The sequence below is a fragment of the Myodes glareolus genome, chromosome 27 (genome assembly GCF_982192425.1).
Source record: "Myodes glareolus chromosome 27, mMyoGla1.1, whole genome shotgun sequence".
NCBI classification, from domain to species: domain Eukaryota; kingdom Metazoa; phylum Chordata; class Mammalia; order Rodentia; family Cricetidae; genus Myodes; species Myodes glareolus.
Window position 1 is genome coordinate 29,732,998 of NC_142052.1, and position 22,621 is coordinate 29,755,618.

General features: G+C 37.5%; 1 protein-coding gene across 1 annotated transcript in view; it reads left to right on the top strand.

The window, feature by feature from the left end:
* The first annotated feature begins 412 nt into the window (after positions 1 to 412).
* Positions 413 to 22,621, top strand: part of LOC148117643 (uncharacterized) — a 43,116-nt gene continuing 20,907 nt past the window's right edge. The window contains exons 1-4 of the mRNA XM_087902357.1: positions 413 to 689; positions 2,047 to 2,165; positions 3,930 to 3,950; positions 7,991 to 8,104. Of these exons, the coding sequence (XP_087758483.1) occupies positions 413 to 689; positions 2,047 to 2,165; positions 3,930 to 3,950; positions 7,991 to 8,104 (531 nt within the window). The remainder of the gene's footprint in view (positions 690 to 2,046; positions 2,166 to 3,929; positions 3,951 to 7,990; positions 8,105 to 22,621) is intronic.

Sequence of the window (22,621 nt, forward strand, 5' to 3'; positions counted from 1 at the left end):
CTAACATTTAGAATAGACAATGAACACATAAATTTGCTGTTAAATGAAAATGCTGTTCTTTTTTTTTCTATTTTATGATCTGATGATATGTGCCTTCACCAAGTTCCTTGATTGTAAAAGTATAAAAGCCTTACATTGATTAGAGTAAAGTTGCAGCAGCATATTCAACCACATTGAATGTATCTGTCTGTCATTTCCTCGCCGATTCCTGAATTCTTCTGAGCCTTCGCCCTGATTCTACCACGGTCTGAGTGGCTCCCCTGGGCCGGTCCGTGGCAGGGACTTGAAGGACAAATAATCTTTCTCTTTTCTTTCTTTTCCTTTTATTAGTTTTCAGGAATGGCTCTTACCAGGGAACTGCAGTCCCGCCGGTAAAGGATCATTGGTCAAGAGTAAGTAATCACAGGAAACCATGGGGCAGTCCATGACGAAAAAGGCATGTCTGGATGCTTCACCAGCAATAGTCCAAGAAATGGCTTATGCTGGAGCTATGAAGTGTCGAAAATTCAGCGCCAATGTCAAAAAGACATATGGAGGAGGTGTAAGAGACTCCTCATCTCCCACTTGTTATAATTGTGCTAAACCAGGGCATCTGCAGAAAGACAGCAAGAGACCCAAAGGAACAGGGCAAAGAGGAACCCCTGGACTTTGTCCTCGGTGCAAAAAGGGGAAGCACTGGAAAAATGAATGTAAATCCAAGTTCCATAAGAATGGAACGATCTTAGATAAAGATAAAAATAAACATAAAAATAAAAATAAAAACCAGATAAATATAAAAATATAAAACAAAAGTCTAAAATTATGATCAAAGAAAAGTTAACAAAAAACTTTTTAAAAAAAGCATTAGCAGCTAAGGACACTATCTATGCCTCTTTTCTTTTCTGAGCTAAGGTCTTCACTGTGATAACACTCAAGGTCTCTTCTGCTGGCCAGCAGTTTTCTCTCTAAACTCTTTCCCACCCTAATACTGCTTATACAAAGTTTTAAATTATACCAACCTGTAACTTTCTAAAACATTAATTTTAGAATAAATGTTAAAGACACAATATTTTGCTGGATAAAATCACAAAAAAGGACTTTGATAAAAATTTGCAATTGTCTAAATAGAGACATCCATATTGTCTAAAAAAGGAAAAAAACTAAAATAATAATAGTAATAATAAGTAAAAATAATAAAAGAGGTTTGTTTAAAAATGTCTGGCTTAACCAATAAAACAAAGATTAAAAAAGGAGCAAACCTAAAAATTATAAAAGGTATATAAAATGTCACAAAAGGTAATAAGAGGCCAAAAGATGTTTGCTGTAATTTCTTGTATTTAAATGTTTAATGGTTAATTCTGGTTTTAATAGGCTCTATTTGTCTTGTAAAAGGGTCATGGTTATTTCTTTTATGTATGCTTGTTTTATTAAAAAATTAATTTTTTGGTTATTATAAGTTTTGTACTTGTAATTTTTCTCTGAGTGCTGGTCATTAGATTCAGTTTTACAAAAAATTTGGATGTCTTTTTGATACAAATAATGTTAAAACTGTTTTATGCTGTTTTTTATTGATATACAAAAATGTCAGTTACCACCGGGAATAGCTGGCACTAACAGTTACAAAGAAAAACACAAATACGTATAAAATGTTTCATATTGTTAATGTTTAGATTTTAGCCTCATTGTCTTTGCTGAAAATGATTAATTTAAAGGTTCACTCTAATAAAAATATGGTACATACTTCTGGTTTGTTAAAAATATAAATTAATAATTAATTTTTTAAAAGTACTGATATAAGTATGGGGATAAGCCTTATGTAGTCCCCTATATATGTTTTAAGGCTTAAAACAAATAATTTAAAATAATAAAGTCTGCCTAATCAGAAATACCTGGACAGCCCTAAATACTTCAAAAATCTATACAAAATGGAATTTAAAATATAGTTTAAAAAAGCTTATATCAGACAGAAACTCTGAGATCCTAACAGTGACCTAAGGTATCCAAAGAAGTTTATGGGACACCAAGATGTCTCCACCTGGATAACAATGATGCTGACCACTGGATAAGATGACCCTCAGTGCAATACCTGCTGTCAGGACCTGGTCCAGACCATGGACTACAACAGGGGGAATATTCTTCAGGTAAGCTGGGTATCCTGCGACTACAGCAGGGGGAATAGTCCTCAGGTAAGCTGGGGATCCTGTGACCAAAGCAGGGGTAATAGTTCCCAGGTGAATGGGAATCCTACAACTAAAGTAGGGTTAAATAATTGCTTTCCCTATAGATAAAGGAAAAGAGACTGCTATTAAAGCAGGATTAATTAATAGCTCTCTCTGTAAATAAAGAGAAAGCAACTGTGACTAAAACAGGGTTAATTAAGTGATCTTCTCGTTATATAGAGAGAAGGCAACTGCAGCAGAGCGGGGGTTCATTGCTCTTCCCTGGAAATAAAAGGGGAGCAGCCACTATCAAAGCAGGACATTTATTGCTCATTCTGTAGATAAGGAATGAATGAAGAGCAGTTTCGAAAGTTGACGAAACGAAAGTAAAAGAAATATGAATCAAATATGGGTGCTAATCAATCACACCCAATTTTTTGGGTCTTAATGAGCTGCTATGTTTAAGGAATCTAGGGATAAGACAAAATACTTGAAAGAAATTTCTAAACGAGTGTGATGCCATTGCACCCTGGGTCACCGTTTCAGGAAATCTCTCAATATCATCGTGAAAAAAGCTAGGGAGACACCTAGATTTTGCATTTGAGCAAGGGATCCTTAAGGGAGGGGTCAAGCCAGTTTGAAAGTTAATTAGAAGCCTTAGCTAAGGCCAGGGTAAAACAGATTGATTATTTCTTACCATGGTCCTTGTTAATTTTTGCAACATCCTATACCCCTACACCATGTCTATGGCAACAGGGAATATTGGAATGGTTACATTTACCACACACACAGTCAAAAATGTTAGCTGATTATCCTTATATGTACTCCTTACTTATTAGTAAAGGAAGACAAAGATCCAGAGAAATGTTTGGCTATGAACCAAAAATTATTATGACACCATACAATAAAAATCAAATAGATCAATTGATGCAACCTAATGAGGACTGGATATTGTCCCTGCAAGGTTTCATGGGACAGATATCATATCATTTTCCCAGACATCCTTTGGTGGAATTTGTTAAGCATGTGGAGGTTATTTTTCCTGTCAGAGTCTCTTCTGAGCCCCTAGACAGGGCCCTCTATATTTTTACAGACAGTTCTTCCTCAGGAAGGGTTATGATTTTCACACATGAGGGTGTTATGCGTGTGGAAACAGGAACCAGGTCATCTGCACAGCAAGCAGAAATTCGAGCTGTAATTTTAGCCCTCGAAAAATTCCCCCAGACATTTAATTTATAATCAGATTCTAAGTATGTGGTTACACTTTTTCCAGCAATAGAGACAGCTCTATTGTCTGGAAGATCCCCTATTCTCCCCTTGTTGCAAGAGTTACAGCAGTTAATTCATCAGAGGACTCAGAAATTTTTTATAGGACACATTCGAGGACATAATAATCTGCCTGGGCCTTTAGCTCATGGCAATGCTATGGCTGATTTTTATACACAAGAAGGTGCATTTACAATACAAGAAGCTCAAGAGAATCACGCTGTGCATCATCAAAATGCATTGGCTTTAAGAAGAATGTTTAAAATTACTAGGGAACAAGCAAGACACATTGTTAAACAATGTCAGCAATGCCCTTCTGTACATAATCCCTTAAAAATGGGAATCAACCCCAGAGGATTAAAACCTAATGTGCTGTGGCAAATGGGTGTAACACATGTACCCTCCTTTGGAAGGTTATGCTATATACATATGACTGTTGATACTTTTTCTCATTACATAGTTGCCTCAGCACGCATAGGAGAAGCTGTTAAAGATGTTATTCAACATCTCACTTTATGTTTTTAGATCATGGGAATGCCTTCACAGGTAAAAAAAAAGGTAATGGTCCTGCTTATGTTTCTAAAGCTTTTGAAACTTTTTGTGCACAATGGCACATTGTACATACTACAGGCATCCCATACAATCCCCAGGGCAAGACAATTATTGAAAAAACACATCAAACATTAAAATTGCAGATTGAAAGGCTACAGAGAGCACATGAATATTTTGCTCCTTATCATTTATTATCACATACCTTATTTGTATTACATCACTTAAATACTAATGATAAAGGATTGACACCTGCAATGGTGCATTGGACCTGTGAGTTTAATTCTTTCCTGTCAAAAGTCCTATGGAAAGATTAGCTGTCTGGTCAATGAAGGGGACCAGACATCCTAATAACATCGGGACGAGGGTATGCTTGTGTGTTTCCACAGGATGCCAACTCCCCCATCTGGATACCAGACAGGCTCATCCGGCTGGCACCAGGAGAGGCGACAACAAAGGAGAAAGCTGGACAAAAAAGCTCTAAAAGTAAGCAGTGTGATAAAGCCTTTATTTATCATAGTCATATTCAAATGCTTAAAAGAAAACACACTGGAAAAAAATCCAATGAATACAGTAAAGATGATAAAGACTTTGTTGTTTATGAAACTCATCAAAGTCATAAAAGAATACATACCGGAGAGAAACCCTATGAATATAATCAGTGTGGTAATGCATATGCATGTCAAACTGATCTTCACAGGCATAAAAGAATGCATACTGGAGAGCAATCCTATAAATATATTCAGTGTGTTAAGGACTCTGCAGATCAGAGTAATCTTCAAAATCAGAAAAAAACACATACTGGAAAGAAACCCTATGAATGTAATCAGTGTGGTAAGGCCTTTGCTGAAAACTGTGCTCTTCAAAAGCATAAAACAACACATACTGGAGAGAAACGATATGAATGTAATCAGTGTGGTAAGGCCTTTGCATGTCACAGTAGTCTTCAAAAGCATAAAAGAATGCATACTGGAGAGAAACCCTATGAGTGTAATCAGTGTGGTAAGGCCTTTGCAAGTCACAGTGAGCTTCAAAAGCATAAAAGAACACATACTGGAGAGAAACCCTATGAATGTAATCAGTGTGGTAAGGCCTTTGCAGCTCACGGTAATCTGAAAAGCCAAAAAAGAACACATACTGGGGGCTAGACAGATGGCTCAGCGGTTAAGAGCATTGCCTGCTCTTCCAAAGGTACTGAGTTCAATTCCCAGCAACCACATGGTGGCTCACAACCATCTGAAATGAGATCTGATGCCCTCTTCTGGCCTGCAGGCAGACAAACAGACAGAATATAGTATACATAATAAATAAATAAATAAATTTATATAAAAAAGAACACATACTGGAGAGAAACCCTATGAATGTAATCAGCGTTGTAAGGTCTTTGCATGTCACAGTGCTCTTCAAAATCATAAAAGAACACATACTGGAGAGAAACCCTATGAATATAATCAATGTGGTAAGGCCTTTTCCCAGCACAGTCATCTTCAATTGCATAAAAGAACACATACTGGAGAGAAACCCTATGAATGTAATCAGTGTGGTAAGGCCTTTGCAAGTCACAGTGAGCTTCAAAAACATAAAAGAACACATACTGGAGAGAAACCCTATGAATGTAATCAATGTGGTAAGGCCTTTGCCCAGCACAGTAATCTTCAAAACCATAAAAGAACACATACTGGAGAGAAACCCTATGAATGTAGTCATTGTGGTAAGGCCTTTGCATGTCTCAGTCATCTTCAATTGCATAAAAGAACACATACTAGAGAGAAACCCTATGAATGTAATCAATGTGGTAAATCCTTTGCATATCAAAATAGTCTTCAATTGCATAAAAGAAAACATACTGGAGAGAAGGAAACCCTAAGAATGTAATCAGTTTTGTTAGGCATTTGTAAGTTACAGTAGTCTTCAACTGCATAGAAGAATGCATACTGGATATAAACACCATGAATGTAATCAGTGTCATAAGGCCATTGTAAGATGCAGTCATCTTCAATTGCATAAACCACACATTCTAGAGAGAAACTGTATGATTATAAACATTTTGGTAAGGCCTTTGCAAAACACAGTCATCTTCAAATGTACAAAAGATCACAGAGTAGAGAGAACTTCTATGAATGTAGTCAGTGTGGTTCGGCCTTTGGAGACCATTGTACTCTTCATGGTAATAAAAGAACACACAGTGCAGGGAAACTTTATAAACATATATGTGTGTAAGAATGACTTTTTTACATCTTATTCCTCTTCAAATGCATAAAAAACACAGACTGGAGAGATAGCAGTGAATGGAATCTGTGGTGAATCCTTTGTCACAATTATCTGCAAATACATAAAATAAACCATCTTGTAGAAAAACTCTATGAATTAAGTGTGTGTATTCTGTAAAACCATGAGAAAAATTGTACTATAGTGAAACTCTATAAGTGAATTTAATGTTTTAATGTTTTGTACTTCATACAGGAATAAGACTTTTGTGTGTAATCAATCTGATAAAGCTTATGCATATTACCCTAATCATTTGGGTCACTGGAAAGAACTGAGGGCTTATTATACCTTATTTTTTAAAAGATTTTAAGTCAACAGACATACAGTCAGTAAACCAGCAGCAGTTATTGTGTAGAAAAAAATGGATAGCGTATAAATATGTCAAGGGCTATAATATCTCTTTTTATTTTGTTTGAACCAGCAAACTAATGGAGAAAACTTTTTTTGAGCTTTATGGGTTGGAGAAAGGACTATTCAAAGAAACACACCTCCAACCTGAAAGCAGAGCCAAAAGTAAACACTTCTTCTCTGAATCTAGAACTGCCTAAAGAAATAATATCTCCCAGTGAAAGAAACACACTCTCAAAACACAGCCAAATAAATAAAGCCCACACTCTACCCTTCTCCAAGTCAACACAAATGTAACCAATCACTCAGTATAAAATCTTGTTCAGAATCAGGGATTAAAATCTAACAAATTTCCTCCTTCAATATCTCCTTTGATGCACCATGGCTTAAGGAACCCTATATGAGCCATATGCAAATTTAGTATGCAGCTGCCCCATTCCACACTGGCAGGAGTATTTATGCTTTTGGTTTCTTCCCTCTCAAATAAATCTCTTGATTGGAAATTTGTGTGAAGACATTCTTTCACTGGAATGCTTCAAAAACTCCTTGAGTTGTGCCGACATACAATTGTTACTTTCGTTTGGAAACTTTTATGAGAATTGAGCTCATCCCAGATGTGATGGATGACTTTTAACATCTCTGGCCACAATTAAAGATTTTTTGTTTCACATCCCTGCAGGTCTTTAACTGCAAGCAGACAATTTTTGTTGCTGACCCATTTGCATGAGAATGTCTCTCTGTAGGATCTCTGCCCACGTGAGCATGACCATGCACCCTTTGCCTCCTGCTGCAACTGCTGGCAGGCTGTGGGCCAGAGAGCAGCAAAGGAAGGTGGTCAGTGTCATGCGTCTCCTTACAGAAGCTTTTCTTTTGGGACTCAAAGTTCTGGAACTGATCCAATAAAAATTCACATCAGGCTAAGGGCAGAGATTAACTGCCTCATCACTTTCATTATTAAAAAGAAGGTGAATAGACAAAAAATGTACATTAATGACAGACAAGCACGTCCTGGTACCACCTTACAGTTTTAGAAATATAATCACATAAAACAGCTATGTAGTAAAAGTCGAAACACAGACCAAGAACATATGCACTCCTTCATTCACACACACCTTTTTAAAGCTCTAGATTCATAGTTCATTCTGGAGGAAACTGGGAGCACACATCTTTTATACATTTCAAAAACTGAAGCAATTCTTGTCCTTCCTTAGTACCCCTGACATTTAAAATATATACAAGTAATGCACAAACACCTGTTTGCTATTTTCCTGGACTATATTTAGCTTTTTAAAAATTATATACAATTACTTCTTATTTTACTATTATTTTACAATTATACTCAGGTTACTTCTTACTTGTTTTTCATGCTTTGCAGCTAACCTCTTTTTTATATTTTCATGTGCAACTGTTGTTGCTCCCAGGATATCCTTAATGCACCTAAGAGCACTCTTGGATATTTGTGGTGTCCCTATGAAGACACCCCTCCCGAGAAAGCTGCACAGCTGGATGTCACCTATAAGAAATGCTCCTACGAGGTCAGCTAGGGTTCCTGGATAGGGGATCCTTGAGGCCAGGACAGAAGAAACAGAAGACAGGATAGAATCGGGAGGTGTGTCCAGTCATGCTGAAGCAGCCAAACAGCCCAGGGTTTATTTCAGAACTTCCTTAAATACAAAAGCAGAACAAAGCACAGCACAGATGATCAGTCAGTATCTGACCACATGGTCCTTCCTGTCCTTGAGTTAGCAGCCTCCTCTCCACATTTATCTGAACCCAATCCCAATTTTCCATATTCATTAAATTGTCATCTGTGGGCAACCAAGGATTACATTCCTTGATAGTTTCAAGACACATCTCTAAGTCTGATATAGATATATGGGTGCCATGAGTATCCAGCAAATTCTTAGGCATAGACAGAAACAGAGAAAAGTTATCTTGTCCCATTACCTTGTAATTATGTTTCTTATTATTTGACACTCCTGACATTCTTTCAGGGTCTCTGTTTCAGGCACCAATAGTTGGGGTCCCTTCCCCACCTACCTCGGTTATGGATGACCCTCGGTAGTACCACAGAAAAAAGAACACAAGGGATGCAGAATAAAAGATATAACTGCATACTTTATTGCGAAGCCAGTGCTCTCTAATAATACCCAAAACACAATCTAAGCTAGGTTCTCATACTTGAAATAGTTACAGAAACTACCAACTTTGATACAAATTATTTCAAGAGTTTTGTGCCCTAGTTAATCTAAACAAAAAGCCTGGTGTTATGGAAATAACTTTAGCTGTAATATAATATATAAAAACACTTCATCAGGAGACAAACCACAACCTAATCATAGCGAGTGAACTACAGTGCACTACTGTGTACTCAAAAACTGACTATTAGCAGGGCATTCTACTGATAGAGGAGGTATGCTTCCTCCTTACTTGGCCTGCCAAGCATGTCACCAAGAGTGCCACCTCAAGTCACCCCTGCACAGAGTTTATAATGTTCAAAGATAGCACTCCACAGTGGGGTTGTGTTTCTGCATTAGCATAATATTTGACTGGACCTACTGAACCTCTGATCTCTTTCTGTCTTTGAGTTGTTCTCATGGGTATCTTTGTCACAATCACTGGAATCTAACCACTACAGCTATTTATTGTAGATTTATCTCAAGGTCTTTTTTCTGTATTTTAAAAATTTTCATACCTACACACCAAAGTAAGAAATGAAAGAGAGGAATTAAAAAAGAAAGAAAGTAAGAAAGAGTCAGCAAACTGAAAGAAAACCAGGTAACTAGATGAGTGAATAGGTAAGGAGAACCTTCAAATGTTGCCCAATGTTTCTGTAGTCAGTAATATGTTCAGTGATGAGGCAGCTTGATTCAATTGAGATACTTAGAGTACTATATTCTTTCTCTACTCCAAAATTTAGTAATCAAAGTTAATATACGTAGTAAACAATGTATGACTGTATTCACACATTGAAATTACTCATATTTCTTCTTTTGGTATTTCTGTCATGACTGCCACATTGCTTGAAATGTGACTTTGATTGCACTTTTACTTGTGCCAGTTTGTTTTCTATTATGATATCGATCACAAAGTCCTCAGCAGCTTGAGGAGGAAAGGACGTATTTGACTTACATTTTCCAATTGCCACATGTCAATGAGGAAGTCACAGCATGAACTAAAGAAGAGAAATGTTGACTAGTGCTTTGTTCCTCATTTCTTGCTTAGCCTACCCAGGGGTGTCATAATGCACAGTGGTCTTTATGCTTCCACTTAAGTTATTAATCATAAAACATTCCTTACAGATCAGATCTGATAGAAACATTTCTCTGTTGAGCTTCCCTATTTCCAGATGTCAATAAGTTATATCACAATGGTGAAAAAATAGATGACACATTGGACAGAACCCTGTCTCCCTTTTAGTGCTTCAAGCTGTGTTCTGAGTTAGAGCAATCAGATGAATCCAACTCTGTCAGTGAAGTCAGAAATCTGAAAATCCAAGACCAAGAAGAGGTGGACAAGAGAAGTCCACGTGATTTCTGCTGTTGTGAATCACAATGGTTTGATGCTTTTATATCAGGCATAAACAATTTCCTGGACAACATATTGAAATATCAGTAATTTTGAACATGCCAGTATAATAGAGTACTCAGTGTTCAAGGATCACAGCTACAAAGAATCACAGATGGCTTTATATCCTATAAAGGTGCAAATGTGCAGAAGAAGGTAGACTAGTCCTCTCCAAAGTAACACTGGTTGACATTCAGGTAGATGAAAGCTAACACCCTCACTAGTGCCTTCTACTCATGAATGCTGAATCCTGTTCTACAACCTATACTGAGCTATAAACTTTTATTTATTTTTGGTAAGGTCAGGAAATTCCCTGGAATTCAAATCATATGAGGCTTCCTATTCTTATGGGAAACACTGATGACTGTCAGAGAGCTTGCATCTTAGCAGGACATCTGTATGATTATGAAGATCACCAAAAGCAATGTTTAATATCCACAGTCTAATTGAGCTTCTTGGAAGTGGTCCCTGGAGCTCAACATAAATTGCCATAACAAGAAAAATCATCCATGGTCAGCACCCAGGGAATATAGCATGACCTTCCAGTTGAATCTCTGGGGATGGAGCTGTGGGAACTGAGGATTGTGAGCTGGTCATCCTAAAAAATTTTGTTTATCTGCTTGAATGTCCTCAAACTCATCAGACCATGGGAAACTTGTCTAAAGCACAGATAAGGGTGTGTGTACTGAGAGGTACAGGAGGAACTACAGACTTCAGAAAAGACATGAAGAAGTTCCTAGGAACTCACATCAGCGTAATGACAGGAAAGAGAATTGGATCGGGGGCAGGAGTAATCTAAAAATCTAGTGACATGGAGTTCATGAGGTATTTTGAATTTCTAAATGTGGAAAAGTATGGAGGAACCAAGTTTAACACCTCTGCTTCTGGCTGAACTTGTCATGGATGATTCTACAACAGCAAGGAAAAAGATTGGCACAGAAACTAATTATATAATACAGAAAATGAATGAGAAATTCAATATAGTCATAATATGATTCTTTAGAAAATGGTAATCAAATTCTAAACTTTTAGAAACTATGACTCATGCTTTTAGAATCAGAAAAAAATGGGAGAAAATACTCCAAATTTGCAGAATAACAATTATAGAGTAATACTGAACATGTTGTAAAACATGAAAACATAAAAATTTTAACAATGTTTTTAAGCCTGAAGGATATCATGAAGTGAAATATGACAGGAATGAAGAGTGAAATCTCATGTGAGTTCATTTGTATGTTTTCATTAAAATTTCTCTTAGAAGTTGGGGGTATAATTATTGTTATTAGAAGATTGTGAGTGGTCATTAGGATGGTAGATAGAAGGTGGTTACAAGGAATATTTTTTTAAAAAGAAAGATGGCTACAAATAATATATCATGGAAACATCACTCTTAAGAATAGCCACAAATAAAATAAAATATTTTGGAATAACTCTAAAGAAGTGGAAGACCTTTATGACAAGAAATTTACACTTTGGAAGAAAGAAATTGAATGAGAGACCAGAGAAGGGGAAGATCTCTTTCCAAAAGCAATCAACTGGTTCAATACCATTCCCATGTAAATCTCAGTAAAATTTTTCAAAGACCTTAAAAAAAATACTAAACTTCATATAAAAAAGCAAAAAACCCACATCATAAAACCAACCACAGTGAATCACAAAAAAAAGAGAATGTGGGAAGTATATTTGAGCTCATTTGCACAGGAGACCATTTTCTAAATATAACCCCAGCAGCACAGACATGGAGAGTAATAATTAATACATGGGATCTCCTGATTCTGAGAAATTTCTGTGAATCAAATGACATGATCAACAATACAAAAAAGGCAGCCTAAAATATGGGAAAAGGTCTTCATTTATCCCCCTCTGGACAGAGGACTTATCTCCAAATCATATAAAAAAACTAAAAAAAAGGGCTTATCAAAAGAACAAATAATCCAATAAAAAATGGGGTACAAACCTAAACAGAGAACTCTCAACGCATGAATCTAAATTGCCTGAGAGACAGGGAAATTTCCTACATCCTTAGCGATTAGAGAAATGAAAATCAAAACAACTCTGAGATTCCATATTACATCTGTAACAATAGCCAAGATCAAAAACACTGATGACAACTTAAGCTAGAGAGGATTTGGGATTAAGGGAATGCTCCTCCATTGCTGATGGGAGTCCACACATGTACAGCCACTTTGAATATCAGTATGGTGATAGGAAAATTAAGAAGCAAACCACCTGATGATGGTGCATGCCTTTAATCCCTGCACTTGGGAGGCAGAGACAGGCAGATTTCTGTGATTTTGAGGCCAGCCTGGTTTACAAGAACTAGTTCAGGACACGCTCCAAAGCTACAGACAAACCTTATCTTAAAAAATCAAAAAAAGAAAAGAAAAAAAGGAAAATAAGGTAACAACCTATCTCAAAACAGAGCAGTATCACTTTTGGGTATGTACTCAATGGATGCTGAACCATACTACAAGGACAAGTGCTCAACTATGTTCACAGCATCATTATTTGTCAAAGCCAGAACCTGAAAGCAACCCCTCAACTGAAGAATTGATATAGAAATTATGGTATAGTTACACAGTGGATAAGAATAATGAATCTTGAAATTTATGAGCAAATTGCTGGATCTAGGATTCATCATAAAAGAGTGAGTTAACCCAGACCCAGAAAGGCAAATAAAATATGTTCTCATTCCTAAGTGGCTTTTAGATATAAAACAAAGGACAACCATCTTACAATTCACAGTGCCACAGAACATAGACAACAAAAAGGAACATAAGTGAGACATACATGGCTCTATTGTACATAAGACATAGAGAAAAACAATATCTGAATAAACATGGGGCATGTGGATCATGGGAGAAGGAGACTGGAGAGGAAAGGAGAGTTGTGAGAAAATATATGGTTGAATAAAAAACAGTTAAAAATCCTTTCTACACAGAAGATCATGGTTGAATTATCCAAAGTGATAGTAATAAATGAATATCTGAAATATGGAACTTTACTTGATTATGTAGCTGAATAAAATAACTCCTCATGCTAAGGAAAACTGATTTATGACATCTAATTATAAATAATCCACACATATTTTGTAACAGAAAATTGAAGATTCTGCTTTTGTTGCCACAGACTTTCCAGGCTAATATTCTGTCTTTCTGGGCTCTTTGATTGAGTTCCAAACTATATAGTTATAGTTTTCCTTAATTATGGTGTGTGTAAATATAAAAGTCGAGACTCACAAAGGTAGGATAGATGATATGCTTTACTTTGCCAAATGTAAGTTGACTAAATATTTTAAGTATAATAAACCAATTAAAATTCTCATGTTTTATTAAGCACAGGGCTCTTGGGTGGCTGAGAACATGGCAGGGGAGGCAAGACCCGGGGAAAAAAAAACCCGCATGGTCGGGTGCCAATTGACGAGGCAAGGTCGATCTATAATTAAAAATCAACCAGCCTAGCTTAACATAAAAGACACAGCTTTAATAAACAGAAGGAAAACTTACACCAGAGTCCCAATGGTCTATCTGAGAACACAGGGTCCAAGAGACGGTGGGGAAATGAACCATCCAGGTTTATAGGTTAATTTTTGCCTTAGGGCAACACGCCCCATAGACAGAATGTGATTGGCTAAACTCCCCTATCAGTTGCTACAGACTCTCCATGCTAATATTATGTCCTTCTGGGATCTTTAATTGAGTTCCAAACTGTACATTATAGTTTTCCTTAGTTATGGTGTGTAAATATAAAAGTTGAGAATCACAAAGGTAGGATAGATGATATACTTTACTTTGCCAAATGTAAGTTGACTAAATATTGTAACTATAATTAGAACAATTAAAATGCCCAGGTTTTATTAAGTACAGCACTCTTGGGTGGCCGACAACATGGCAGGGGAGACAGAAAACCTGGGAGCACATGCAAACCTCAGACTATAGGTTCCTCTTCTAAAAACACACTTAACACCCTGTTGAAGTGGTCTTAACCCACTCTTGAGAAGTGGTCAGGACCTTGCATGCTGGTCCGATTCAATGCAACTCCCAGGCTGGGGTCTGGGATTGATGCCAGGGACTAGGGTGATTCTCCCAACTTAATGTTGCAGACTCTTCAGATGTAGGAGTCACAGAAAGTTGAGATGATAATTATGACTGATATTTTAGGCTCTCTTTGGAAAAAGGGTGTAAACTCAAGTGGGCATGGGATTTCATGGGAGGGGCCGAGATGAATGTTGGTGGGTATAGAATGGCATTCTGTTCACTATCATCCCAGAAATGAAAGGCACCTGTTTCTTAAGTGAGGTAAGAAGGCAAGTGTCTAAGAGACAAACATATTGTTATTACTGGCCCCATAAAATGGAGCAATCTATGGGATTTGACACAATTGCTGGTGAAACCAGATTTTAGTTGGCAGGTGTTTTTAATCCAGAAGAACTGGCAGGTGTCCTTGATCTAAGAGAGCTGGTACCAATGGTAAGGTCCCAGGAGTTAGTACAGGTGCTTTTGGCATTGTCCTCAGAGTTCCTTGTAGGTTGGTCTCTGGTTAAGTAGCAGGAATGACCTACAAAATACGCTAAAAACTGGCTTGGGTTAGTGTAACAGTAAAAACAATTGAAAAATTGAAAACCTTGTATTTAACCAGACATGATTCTGATGTAGCAATAGAACCTTTTCAGGATCCTGTAAAAGAACGGGAGCAGATTTTATGTCTTAGTGTAATAGCAACAGGCTTCAGGTTAGAAGGCAATTAAAGGAAATTGGGAACTGTGAACCTCTGAAGACTGAAACCTGTTAAACCTGGACTCTGAAGCCTGTAAAAGAAGAGTACCTTGAGTTGTCAAATGTCTTTAGACAGATCTGGGAGGAATTAATGAGCAAAAATGAGACAGTTTTTTCCTAGCAGGCAATCCCACATCCTCTCCATGTTCTTGGAGAACATCAGTCTTAGAAGAAGTGCTGGCTATTAGCTGCTGTGTGTGAGAGGCCCAAAGATTTTCCTGTGAGGGGGAAGATTTAGTGTAACTGTCTGGCCAAGATGAGGGGATCGATTCCCTGGGTGAAGCATCCAGGAGATGAATGGTACAAGGCCTCTTTTGCTTCAGTGTGGGTGACTTTGCCAAACTCTGAGCAAGTCTGGAGAGAACAGGTCTTCTGTCTTCTTGAAGAAGCCATAGGGTGCTGCAAAATCCGGCATGTCTATGTGTGAGAAACTCTTGTTGTTCAAATGCCATGATCTCAGATTTCTAAAGACACTCGAGAGCCAGGTACTATTACCTGGTATTTTAAACTGGGTATATAAGCTAAATTTTTAGAGCTGTTGTTATTTGGAAGCACATATGTACATAAATCTTATGTTTTGGAAGGGCAATTTCCAGCATTTTCCTGGGACCTGAGTCCACAAGAGAAACTGAACCTCCTTGGTGGTACCTCCATGTTAGGAAAAAATTCTAGGACAATCCACTTTGCTGGCACACAAAAGTCCAATTAAAACAGATTAAATCAAATGTAAATGTCCATGGTTTATTAATTGCAATGTTCTCTTGGGGCTGAGGGCATGGCAGAGGAGACAGAAAATGGGGGGAGCACATGTAAACCCAGAACCATATGTTCCTTGCTGGAAGTCCACTTAAATACCCTGTGAGAGGGGTCAGGACCTGGCATGATGGGTTTGCGATCCAGACCCAAACAACTTCCAGGCTATGGGTTTGGGATGGATGTTAGTGGCTAGGATGACACTTCCATCTTAACAATAATGTAGAACTGTAGGATTAGTGATAGAAAGGATTTACCAATACTTGGGAAATAGGTTAAATCTCATAAAGTAGAAAGAAGCACAGAAAAGACTGCATCTAAACACTCAAAAGATAAGAATATGTTAATCAGGGCTGTTAGAGATAAGAATGCTTGAGTACACATGGTTTACCAGGATTGTCCAGTGGCTCCAAAGCATTATAAAGAAGCCATCACTGATTTAAAACCAGTCACTTTGCCCATCCCCTTATCAAAGAATAGACCTCTAACAAGCTGCTCAATGAGACACTACAGGGTCACAACCAATCTTAATGCCAATTAGTCATAAAGTTCTAGTTTTCTTTTTGAGAAAAACGTAGTTATGCCAGATGGGCAATATGACAGCAGGTGACATGTGTTTGAAATGTAAAACACTGTTGTGTGAAGGACTGGCCTGATTAATCAAAAATTTTATTTTGAACCTCAGGCAGGGAAGAGGTATAATCTTGGGAGATCTAGTATAATTTGGGACCCAAGCCTTCTGAGTTTCACTAAGGACCTGATGTATTGATAATAAAACAGAGCTCCTTCAGTAAAACTAGGAATGTACTTTGGAGAGCTGGTAATGGCCTGATATCAAAGCCTTTGTGGAGGAGTTGCTTGAAATCTTGAGAAAATAGTTTTTCCCCTATATGGAGCTCTGGTTGTCAGCTCAAGGCAACTATGCACTTAGTAGATATTTCAAAATAACCTGTGTACATCTTGTGTAGAGTTGTTGGACTAGCCTCCCCCTAAACTTGTCTTATTGTGTAATAGTTTCTACTGATTTCTTATAATTCATATATTATAAGAAATGGAAATTTCTTCCATTTCCTTCTTGGAAGTATATGCAAAATGGTAATATTTTCTTTCTTTTTTCTTTCTTTCTTCCTTCCTTCCTTCCTTCCTTCCTTCCTTCTCTCTTTCTTCCTTTCTTCTTCTTTGTCTTTTTCTTCTTCTTCTTCTTCTTCTTCTTCTTCTTCTTCTTCTTCTTCTTCTTCTTCTTCCTCTTCATTTATTCAAGATAATGTTTCTCTGGGACAGTCCTGACTCTCCTGGAACTCACTCTGTATACCAAGCTGTGGGGGACACCGTTCCACGCCACCCACCTCCCACGAGTTCCATATTGTCCTAGGGGTTAAAACACAAGACACACACACACAGATACAGAGTTCCAGTCATCCTCAAGAAGAGAATGCCCAATTTATTCAACTAAATCCAGAGTTAAATACCTTTGGCCCCAGTAAAGAAAACCTCCTCACACCCAGAGGGGTCTGGGGAAACTGGCATCTGTGGAAGCTTCTCCCCAGGCAGGTGGTCGAGGGTTCAAGACAATGTCAGACAGGTTAGATGGGCCTTGGTGCCTTGAGCTTCTTTTAGGCAGGTTGAGAAATTACCATTTTAAAGTAAAATAGACCCCTCAGGCTAATGTACCAGACTGTAGTAGAAGCTAGCGTAAACATTACTTGCATCCTGTGTTTTGGCCTCAAGGAACAAGGAGGACAGGGCCTTACACCAGGCTGTCCTTGAACTCACTGACAACCACATGGTTCTTCACCCTGAGTCTTGAGATTAAATATGTGAGCCACCAACGCTAAATAAGATGCTATTTGTCTTAAGATGCCTACTAGGGGTGGGATGTATCTTCTGCCATACTTCCCCACCCTATCCTTTTAAACTTTTATTTGTCCTGTCTTTCTCATCCATTATTATCTTCACCTTAAAACCCTGTCAGTAAAGAATGGCATGCTGTTTTCAGCTCACTGATGTACTTAAGAAAATATTCTAGGAATATCTTTGCTGTGTAACTCTCCCATCTACCTAAATGTCCAGACTGGCAATTTGCCTGTTTCTATTCCAATTGTTCAAAATATAATCTGGATCATGAGCCTAAAGGACACTTAAAGATAATAGCATACATGGAATACAAAATCTGTCTAAGATGTCTCCTCTTTGAGCATTACCCAGAGATTAATGCATATCATCATTAAAGAGATTTTTCTGTATTAATCTTCTAAATGTGTGAAGTGATTTCTCAATGGAAAAGCATATTAATTCTAGAGCAGTTGTATTTCCCTCCTGTTAGAAAAGTTGTTTCTGAGACAACTTCTCCCAGGTAGACTCAAGTGGCCTTCATCCCTGTCTGTTAGGTTTCAGTGCAATTATCTTGAGTGTCCTCTATATTTTGCCTTCAAAATTTCTAAATGATTATACCACCTCACAGTTTTAAAATTATATATTTGAGTCATGTAATTGACTATTCAATGCAGTCACAGGAAAAGGATTTGCATATGGAGTATTCTTTCTGTCTTCAAACCACAGTAGAAGGAATAAATTATTGTGTACTCCTCAGGTGAAACAGATTTTGCAATCAGTTGTTGGAGCCACCATTATAAAATATTGCCTGATTGTGGTAGTGGGAGTGATTTTGCATGTTACCTACATGTTTTAATTAATGTCATGTGAATAAACACAGAACAGATTTTGTGGTTGTACAGATGGGTAAGGTTATCTTGAGCCAGAAGACACTGAATTTGCAATAATGCAACTATCCTATGCAGATATGGTTTATCTTGCTTGACACAGTTATGTCAGCTCAGAGATTTGAGAAACAGATCACTGACTGTAACTCTATTTGTCAGGATCAGATCTCAGCAGCCAACATAAATATATGGGCAACATCCACCTATCTCTTATTACTAACATCCTCTCTTTTGGGTAAGGGTCTACTCTTTTTTCAAAGTCAATATAGAAATGCTGTATTTAATTTCAGAAGTGCATTAGTTGGGCTGGAGAGATGGTTCAGTGGTTAGAACACTGGCTACTCTTTCAGAGGTCCTAAGTTTATTTTCCAGCAACCACATGGTAGCTTACAATCACATAAAAAGAGATCTGGTGCCCTCTTCTGGCCTGCAAGCATACATGCAGGCAGAAAACTATATGCATAATATATAAATCAATCTTTTTTAAAAGTGCATTTTTATCATCACTTTAAAAAATCACTTTTTGGCATCATTTTCAAACACTTTCTTAAGTGATTTGCTACTCTTATCTCAATTTGGTTCTGTTCTGTCATGTTTCTAAGTCATTAATATTTTCATTTCATTTCTCTTGAGTTATCTTGGTTATTGATTCCTATGTAGAGCAATGTCTCCTATAGTTAAAGCTTGCTCATTCAATGGAAATGAAAACTATTTTGAACACCTAATTTTACCTCTTCTGTCCAATGATGGGACAACCGTCCTGTAACTCCTTCCAGGTTTGACCTTGAATAGTGAGTGAGAAAGAAAAATAGAGCAGTTAATGACTGTAGAAGGAGAAGTAGGCAGCATTCTCGCCTGAATCCCGGCTAGTTTACCCCTGAAATAATTACACAGAAACTGTCTTCTTTTAAACACTGCCTGGCCCATTAGCTCTACTCTCTTAGTGGCTAATTCTCACATCTTGATTAACCCATTTCTTTTAAAGTGTGTTGCATCAGTGGGAATATTCTAACCTACATCCATCTTGGGGTGGAGCTTCATTGTCAGGCTCACTTCCCTTCTTCCAATCATTCTGTTCTGTCTGCTCCACCCATATAAGCTGCTGTCCTATCAAAAGCCAAGGCAGTTTTTTTTATTAACCAATGAAAGTAACAAATAGAGATGACCCACCTACATCATTTCCCCCTTTTCTGTTTAAACAAAAAGTCTTTAACTTTAACATAGTAAAATTACATATAACAAAACAGTTATCAAGCAAGAATTACAGTTACAATATTTATATCTAGTTTATCTTTCATCATAGCTAACGAAAACTGTAACTATAACTAACCATTCTGCAAGTCCATCAAAGACTCCAGAAGGATATAATACTATGTAAGTAAACAAGAAGTAAGCAACTTCCAAACTCTAAAAATGACATAGACATCTCGCTGTCTGGACAGTCACCCAAATTTTTTTTGCATCATTGGGGCATCCATCTTCGTCCTACAGGCCCATAGTATTCAGCAGACTTTTCCATGAAGCAGGAAATTTCAAAGACAGTTCAGTCACTTTCTTTTGTATCCCACAGAATGTCTCACAGTCTCTTTCATGAATCAGCAACCCCAAAAGGCCATCTCACCTTTAGGCATGTTCAGCTGTCCTCTCTCTGTGGGTTCTTTATGTCCAGTATACACATCAATCCAGGCAAGAGCAGTTTCTTGCCCAAATAGCTATCAAACTCCATAAAGAGCCTCTTCAATGCCCATCTTTCTCTTTAAGTAGCTGGTGCTGCCAGGAGCAGATGTGTCTTATTGTCATGAAAAGCCCTAAGTCATTAAAACAATAAATGCCATATTCTGTAGTCTTGGAAAGATATGAAAAATGCCTATTCAATTGAAATATATCTCTATATATCTAGAAAGTCTAACTAACATGACTACAAGTTTTACTAGTATAGATAATTATCTATCAACCTATATTTCCTAATTATACATTACATTCTTAAATGCACTACACAATCACAATACCTTAACCAAGATCAGAAATACGTATACATATAACAAAATTGCCCTTAAAATCCATATCAATGAAAATTGTTCATATATATATATATCATATCCCCCTTTAAATGTAAAAGAACATTTAGAGACAATATCTGGGAATATGGATGTAGTTATTTCTCTCCAAACTTCTTCCTGCTGTATGGAGTGCTGCTAATCAGGTCTTTCACTGTAAAACCTGTCTGCCAGGTTTATCTCAGTTGGCAGTTGAGTGAAGTAATTTTCTGAAGGTGTTCAGGGCAACCTTTCAGGAGGGCGTGGTCTATCATACCACATTGGGATAGAAGCAATCCACAGGGTCTCATCCTCTGTGAAAACAAAAGAAGAACTTTTCCAAATCATCATAACCTTAGATCCAAAATTTGAAGTCCAGGTATTTGCAAAATATCTATCTTGAATTAGTTCATCAGCATTTATAAACAAAAGTCTTTTAGCAACTGTTGCTCCTTCCTCAGCTTTCAAACAATTCAAAGAGAGCATAATAGCATACAGTATCAAGATTCTCCGTGTATTTTCCATCTTTATGAGGCTTTATTTCAACCTCTATTTCTTTTATTTTTACTTTTAACTTTTGGGTTTTTGAGACAGGTTCTCCATAATATCTTTGTCCTGGAATAACTCTGTAGACCAGGCTGTCCTTGAACTCACAGAGATTCCTCTGTCTCTGTCTCCCCACTGCTGGACTCAAAGGTTTATGCTACCACAGCTTGAACTCACAGAGACCTATCTGCTCTGCCTCCCAAGCATTGGGATTAAAGGTGTGTGCTACCACACCTTGAAGTCACAGAGGACAATCTACCACTGCCCCTTGAAGTCACAGAGGTCAATCTACCTCTGCCTCTCAGGCATTGGGATTAAAGGTGTGTACTACCACACCCAACTACTCTCTTTTTTTACTTTGAGAACTTTAACTTTTAACTTTAACTTTTATCCTGCATATATTTTTAACACACTGTAAACCATTTAGAGGTTTTTTTTCCTTCTTTTAATCTCTCTTTACTGTATAGCTCTCTTTTTCTGACTACATGAGTCTTTAAGGAGAGGATGAAGGCCATGGCTTTGTTGGCTAGATCCAGCCCATTCCTTAGCTTTCCAGCCTCGTGGCAGAGCCATTTTTATCCTCACAACTCTACAGTGTTTCAAGGTCCTTGCCAGCAAGCAAGCTGCAGTATTCTGATCACAGACCACACTCAGTTGGACTGCCTGCCTGCAAGAGTCAGAGTTTGTCCTGGCAGGATGTCTCAGAAAGCCAGCATTTTAAATCTGCACGGCTTTTTGTGCTTCTTTTTGACTGAACAGCTGTGGGGCCAGGTGGGATACAAACCTAAGTCAAAAATTTGTCCTTTTCATCGAGGAAGGTGTACAGAGTAATCAACCTCCCATTAGGTTGATGGCTGGTCACTGCAGAAATAATGTCTTGTCTGGGGCTCAATGTTGGTCTCTACTGCTTGGTCATCTGGCAATCAGCAGCAGCTTTAGTCTGATCAACCATTGTGAATGCAAGTCCATATTGTTGAACTCCTGCCTTCCTAACCCCTGTCTTTGCCACTGTGAATACTATGTTGTCCTTATTTTCCAGTTTTCCAGTGATTCATTTCTTGTATGCCATTCAGTTTGCTTCTGTCTCCTCTCTCTCTCTCTCTCTCTCTCTCTCTCTCTCTCTCACTCTCACTCTCACTCTGTCTCTCTCTCTCTGTGTTTATGTGTAGACTATTAGTACAGGCTTTAAAACCCACAGTGATCTTTCTGTCTTTCTTGTGTTGCATGAAAGCAGCCATGTCCTTCAACCTAAACAGCTTCATCAGAGTAAAAGCAGCCTTGTTCTGAGGATAATAGAGATCATCATAACTATTCATTCATGAGTACAGTATACAGTGCTATTAGGTGACTTTATCTTGAAGTTTTCTGGTTTGTGCTCTCTATCTTTTGTATATGTAAAAATTATTATGTTGGTACAGTTACCTTTTAGATCAAAAATCAAGGTTGACAATTAACTTTTCACATTGTCATTTATTGAATTATCAACTAAGACATTATTGTAAAATATGAACATGCCAGAGGCATTTCTTTACATCATTATTATACTTGATATATGTTCCTGCATGTCTGAGGTTAGAATGTCCCTAAATGTCTCTGCTTTTACATTGTGATCATGTTCAGAATTAGATTTGTTAACTGAGAATGCTTAAGAAGAC